Here is a 6856-nt window from a genome sequence, read left to right on the forward strand (position 1 = left end):
GATTATTTACTACTGCAAGAAGCGTCGCATCTATAGCCAAACCTTTCACCAATTCAAAAATGTATTTTTACGATGTAATATTTGTAAAGAAAACAATTGCAGTAAATTTAATATTTAAAAAGATAGCGTTAGCATACAACATAATAGAAGAAGAAATATATAGATAACATTACAACGTTACCTCGTATTTGATTTTCTCATAATTGGTACTATTAAGTAAATCGTGAATGGTAGTACGACTTTTGGGCTTGATTCTTATCCATTTCGCAGACTCAATTTTATTATTATAAAAAGTATTATGTAAAAATGTTATATATCAGGGATGTTAGAAGTACATTAAGAAAATGCCAATCTAATCCAATAAATACTCCATTTTGCCACGCTCTGCATAAAGATACAATTTAAAGATGATAACAAAAAAGGACATGACTGTAATAGCAAGGAGTGGCAGATTGAAAATCATATTCAACGTTTGTACTCGCTAATCATTAGATTTCTTCTTCAAAATTCCGAGTTCTGTCAGCAAAAATTTATTTTTCTGTGTGTGCCACATTGGAGACACATAGCTTCATATCGTTTATTGCAAACTTTTGCTTGTGCACCAAGTTGGCATTGACTCTCTTAAAGCATGCTTTTAAAACACAAACACAGTTTATATACAACATAACTATTGTATTTGTAACACCAACAGAGCAGAGTATACTGTAGGTATCCTAATTAGAATAATGAAAAAATTGATTTTATACTTTAATACTTTGTACAAATTTATGCTTAATTACACAATTCTGATGATATTACTCAATATGTCTTTAATGTGAATCAACCTCGATAGTTTTTGATATGATTTCGAGGGTAATTTCAAAAAGACCTCCAATATTGTCTGCAACAAGCGCATTCGCGAACCACTCGAAAAATGTGTGATGGTTACTATAAAACTGATGAGAATATAGTACATAACAACATGAATGAACTCTACATCTCCATAATTTATTTTTGATTTAATAATATTGTCAATGAATGCAAAGTTTATAACACAATAAGCACAGATAACGATGGTTGACAAAATGTAATACAATTTCGAAAATTCGAAAGTCAAAGCGTTGAGCTTATAATCCGGAAATAATTGAGAATGAAAACCGAGAATGCAACTCCAAATAAAACAGGGATACATTAAGGATTGAAAGTTCGTGGCATTACACAATCACTATTTTTTCCTCATTTTGATATTCTCGATTATCTTTGGCCTTTCGAATCGAATGATTAGTAAAATGTTTAGGAGATACGTAACAATTTGTATCAGATATATTATTAATCATATGCACTTTAGTATTAAAATAGATTAAAATAGATTGCAAAAACTTTTTTTTCTAAGTGTAATTATTAAGTCGGTCTCTTCATAAAAATATATGAACTGATATGTTTTTGCGTCTTATCTCTACTTGAATTTAGATTTGGAACTGCGAGCAAATACTGCAAAGAAACAAAACTAAAAGAACCATTGGCTAGTCGTAAAGTAATCATAGCGTTCTTCGATCGGCACTTATCACTTTTGGAATAGATTAATACACTTCTCTTCACTTTTGGGATAGATTAATACAAATGATATGTAATTTTTATAACATATGACTCAATAAACTGAAAGACTTATTGCATAATGAGTTAATCCACAACCGAACGTGTGATACTGGAAATGTATGAATGACAAGCCCTACTATTTGCCTCAAAGGTTTTTTTTTAATATGAGTTAACTCACTTACAGTACACCCTTCAATATGTGCTTATAGGAAACATTGACACTGCAATATCTATATAAATCATAATTTTTAGATATCACCCATTAAAATTCTTTAATAAATCAAGTACTAGAGAAATAATTAATTTTTTTGTGTAATGAAATTGAAGTACCGAAATTGTCGTGTGCAAAATTCTACGGTAGATTTACAATGAAATAAGAGAGAAAAAAATGTTGAAAATATTAGTTTTCACGTATAACTTTAGTTTATCTCAATCCCTATAAACAGAATTTTAAAAAATTAAAAGAAATTAAATTTTATTCGGTTTAGGTACCTGTAGGACACTCAAACTAATTGCTAGATTATCAAAATTTCTTGCAGCATTACTTATTATACTTATATCTCCTACATAATTATTTTGATGATCCAACAAAATTATTTTCTGATCTGTATCTGCCAAATTATCAAACAATATCTAAGTAAAATCGTTCTTTCCGTGTAATAACGGCTGTCTCTTTCAAGTTTTTCTTAGAGAAAAGTTCATTCTCAATTAAGAAATATCTGTTGCTACAAATTATAAAGTCAGAAGTTTAAAACAGTGTCATATAGCATTGCAAATTAACACAATAAGATTCTTAGAGTGTAAATGTTACTCCATATAGTAGAGATTTTATGGTTCGCGAAAACTTTTAAATTCAGAACGTGATAAAAAGGAAGAATCAGAGAATGCGGGACCAATGGCGAGTATAAAACGAAATATAGTAGTGCGAACGCGATATACAGACGATTTTTGGCATTGGGCCACGATTTTCAACTAACGAAATAAATTAACCACGAGATATACTATGGGGGTTGGCGACGACGTAGATCAGTTGGAGATAAATAAATTGCAATGATGGCGCAGTCTCTTTTCTCTATGTCGTGCTTACGCGTACCGAAATATATCGCTCGGAATTAATAGCGCGTCGTGACGGCGCATCGCCGCGAGAGAGATTTAAATCGGACGATATATCGCCTCCTCGCGCCCTCATTGTGCACCGATTCTTGGAGACTGGCGTTTTGCGAAAGCTTCAGCGGGAATACGTCACCTAGTAACATTCTAATAAGAGTCACAAAGCAATATCGTTCAATTTGGTCTAGCTCCTTTATGTCTCTATAAAATTGGTTCTTCTACGTGACATCGATTCCCGATTGTAACTTGCGCAGGTTTTACATCAGGGTTTCGAGGAAGCATAAAAATTGTTGCTTTTTTGCCAAAACGTGGCAGCATATGAAGAAATTTAGACACTGCGTCGTGATTTTTATGAAAAATTAAGATATTTTATATTCATTTGAAATTGAATAGCAAGCACGTAATGACGATATTAAATGAAATTGGATACGAGAGAAGTTTTAGCCTGAAGTGAGTTAAATCTTCTGATTAGGTCTTTATGCTAATGTAATTTGGAAAAGAGGAGTATGGCTTTTCCATTAGCATTTATCGTCCTAATTGCAGATACATTTTAGCTATCAGAAACTCGTAAGCAAATTCACTCATTTTGAAATTCTCTGAAGAATAAATATAATAATAAGCAGCATAAATACACTACAGTATCATGATTATAAAGTTTAAATAGCATTGAATATAAAATTAAATATTTTAATTTATAATTTAATATATTTCAAATATGTTTTTCAAATAATATATTTAAATGTATCATATATATTTTTTATTTACTATGTAAAACATCATTATATTTTTATTGTATATAGCAAATAAGAAAATAAATGTAAAACATATGAAATTCATTAATATCGAAATTAATTGAAATTTATTAATATCGCTTATTAATATCATATTTGAAGCTTCAATGTTACAGAATGTAATCTTATTGAAACAATTACGCACTATCTAATGGCAATAACTCTCAACAGTATTTTGAGAAGCGAGTGCAAGCTTGTGACTCGATTTCGAAACTGATAATTTCTTGAAATCATTAACTGTTAGTTGCATCAATGTAATCTTTAATGAAAGGGGCTCGATGAGCGAGCCATTGGAAGGACTACGTTCACTATGTCACGCGATACGTGATACGTCCCATTCCGTGTCCTCAATTGGCACCGCCTTTGATTTCGCTGCGTCGTCAAAATCAAGATTGGATAATGATACGTGAGATCGCGTATTTTTCACTCGCTGTATAAGGTATTTCTTGATTTAGTGACCCAATCTAATTTCTCAATTACTACTTTATTTAATCTTTCAAAGATCTCAAACCATATAGACCATAAATTTGCTGACAGAATTTGGCTTTATATAAAGAAAGAGAAGGGACTCTCCATAAATTTGCAAAATTTTCAAAAAAAAAATTTTAACCACTTCCTAAACTTAAAGCGAACGTTTAAAATTTCTAAAAGATAAAGTGATCTAAAATATCATATCAACAATACATAACACCTCATACCAAATGCATAAATGCAAGGAATTACTTGTTTCATTCAATTACTTCTACACTGTTTAATCATACTTTAATTAAACTCTCTCCTCGCACGCTCTGCCCGTGGGAAAGTTTAGAAGTTAATACCCGTAGAGACGGTTATACTTTCATATTAGCGCGGCAGTCGGCCGACTTACGAGCGCCAGTATAAAACGAGTTAATTACGTTATAGCAACGATGCGCCGCGCACATCTTCCTTCTTTCTCGTTATTTCTCGACGCGCGAAAATATCTCACATTCAGACCTCAAATTCTACGCGAGACATTCGTTTCGTGACACTGGGAATCCTTTATTTTTATATATGTTACTTTTACTTGTCCAACACCTAATTGCTTTACACTAACTGCTTTATTAATGACTGTTGAGAATGTTCAGCGTACTTTTAAGCACTCGCGTTCTAAATGTTCGAACCAATGAACTGCTCCCATTTTGTAATATGCTCTCTAGCTTCTGCTTGCTATATATTTCATTTTTACTTACATACTAACTTCTCTCTGCCTTTTTTTTATGGACGTTATGTTCCCGCCTTTTGTACGCTTTTTTGTTAAATTTTGTGACACTATTGTATCATTATTAATAAAAGCCTTGTGAAATACTATACGGATCACTATATCGCGGTCTTTTGTGTATTGCCTAGGCATCCAATTTTCATACTTAACAATGATTCTGTTGATATTTATAATCTCTGTACACGGATATTGTACATAAATGATTGCGACTACACTGAAAGAAGAGATTGGCTGAAAATGATATATTATTTTTAATTGGTTGCAGCAGCCAATTTTTATTGAGTTAGCCTATCGAAATTCTATACTGACAAATAGTGAATAGGCTAATGTAACCAAAAATTGATTGCTGCAACCACAAATTGGCTGCTACAGCCAATTAAAAATGCTATGCCATATTTTACCAACTAATTTGCTGCAACAACTAATCTTTTCTTTCAGTGTAGTCTGACAACTTGTGTTTGATAAAATCGATAATTAAGTTTGGCAAATCATGCTTTTTAACCCAATTGTCTATGTAATTAAACATTCGGTTCGTATATTTTTCAACGATTTTCTAGACGACTTAACGTCAGGGCTCGACACTGCGATAAAGTCATCTTACGAAAATCTTCTTACGCTGCGCTGGCACGAAACAGCGCTAGGCCGGGATTTCCAATTCACGGATTAGACACGATGAATTGGCGAACTCGAGTGGGGCCGAGAGATAAGGAGCGTAAACGAGCCTGACTATTTATTCACGACTTCCATATCTGTGTTTCAGATGATGGCGATGTCGAGGCCGTGGTACACAGGCCGCAGCAGCGGGAATAGATAAGGCAGCGAGGGGCCGCGCGCCGAGCCAGTCATGTGCAGTGTCATGTGGCTTCTTCGGCTCCTGACGATCTACCGCTTGGCACATCTCTCGGCATCCGGTACGCAGACAGGTGAGTACCGTAAGAAGAGAAATGAGTACTGTCGTTATGAATTTCAAGCGCGCGTGATAAAATGACAGAGAAGCAAAGATACACACAAATATGAATGGATCGCTCCGTAAAATAAACAAGCGTTGCTAATTCCTAAATTATCGTTGCAACCAGACAGTGGCGAAATCGATTTACAGATCACACGCGAATTATATTTATGACTTGTGCTGTACGCGCTACTGCGATGGCGCACGTCCAAGTATTAACAACACGAATGCCTTGCTTGACCTGCCTGTAACACAACGATGCAGAGTGAGTTATGGTAACACAATGTCGTCCATAAAGATCGTATCGAGAATTTCGAATTGTTCGACCGACGTTTAGTATGAAAGGTGTGTGGCACCGACCAGCTGTTCTATGACATTGCTGATCGATTATAAAATGCTGTAAAAGCGTTCGCGCTATAAATCAATTATGATATGCAGTTAAATAATAATAACAATAATATATGTCAATATAAATCATTGAACCATAAATTAGTTAAAAATATTATTCAATCCTTAAACGCCACTCTAACATGAAATATAGCAATATTATAGCAAAAACATTCTTAATATATGACATTTTTATCATTTTTGTTTTCCAACCTTTAAAAAAACATTCTTTTTAAGTTGTGATGATTTTAATGATTTTTTAGCAATATTACTTTGAAAATATTTTATATAACATTGCTATTATAATAATACATCGATATTCCTACATCCCTTAAAATGAAATATTGCTGCAATATTCTGCAATATTGTTGCAATATTTAGAGAAATATTGTAGATATATTGTAGATATATTGCTACGATATTATGCAATAATTCAGGGGATGAGTGGAATAAAAGTAAATTCTTCTTAGGCCTTTTTCCGGAGATTAGCTTTTTAATGTAATATTGATCGTAATAGAGAAATATTGTAACATGTGACTTCTTAAAAACATTATACAAATTCAGTTAGATACTGTATTTGTGTATAAGAAAAAAGTAGCAAGTTATTTTAATTTTTATTAAAATCAAGATTTGGTAATTAGGCTTTTATTCCGTTCATTTAATCCATTTTATTGCTAAACTGTTGATTAATATATCACATTCCAAAATATGTACGACAAAAGTTATGATTCAAAAAGCACACCCGAAAGAGCTTGGGACTCTCTATGAGACTCGCCAACTTGATTTATATATATATATATATAT

The 6856-nt window shown here is 32.8% G+C and overlaps 1 protein-coding gene across 1 annotated transcript in view; it reads left to right on the forward strand.

The window, feature by feature from the left end:
• LOC108686962 (limbic system-associated membrane protein-like) overlaps positions 1 to 6856 on the forward strand; it is a 73140-nt gene that overhangs the window by 23681 nt on the left and 42603 nt on the right. Inside the window, exon 2 of the mRNA XM_018192495.1 lies at positions 5477 to 5639. Within this exon, the coding sequence (XP_018047984.1) occupies positions 5561 to 5639 (79 nt within the window). The 5' untranslated portion in view covers positions 5477 to 5560. The remainder of the gene's footprint in view (positions 1 to 5476; positions 5640 to 6856) is intronic.

This window comes from Atta colombica, unplaced genomic scaffold, assembly GCF_001594045.1.
Source record: "Atta colombica isolate Treedump-2 unplaced genomic scaffold, Acol1.0 scaffold198, whole genome shotgun sequence".
In the NCBI taxonomy this organism is placed as follows: Eukaryota; Metazoa; Arthropoda; class Insecta; order Hymenoptera; family Formicidae; genus Atta; species Atta colombica.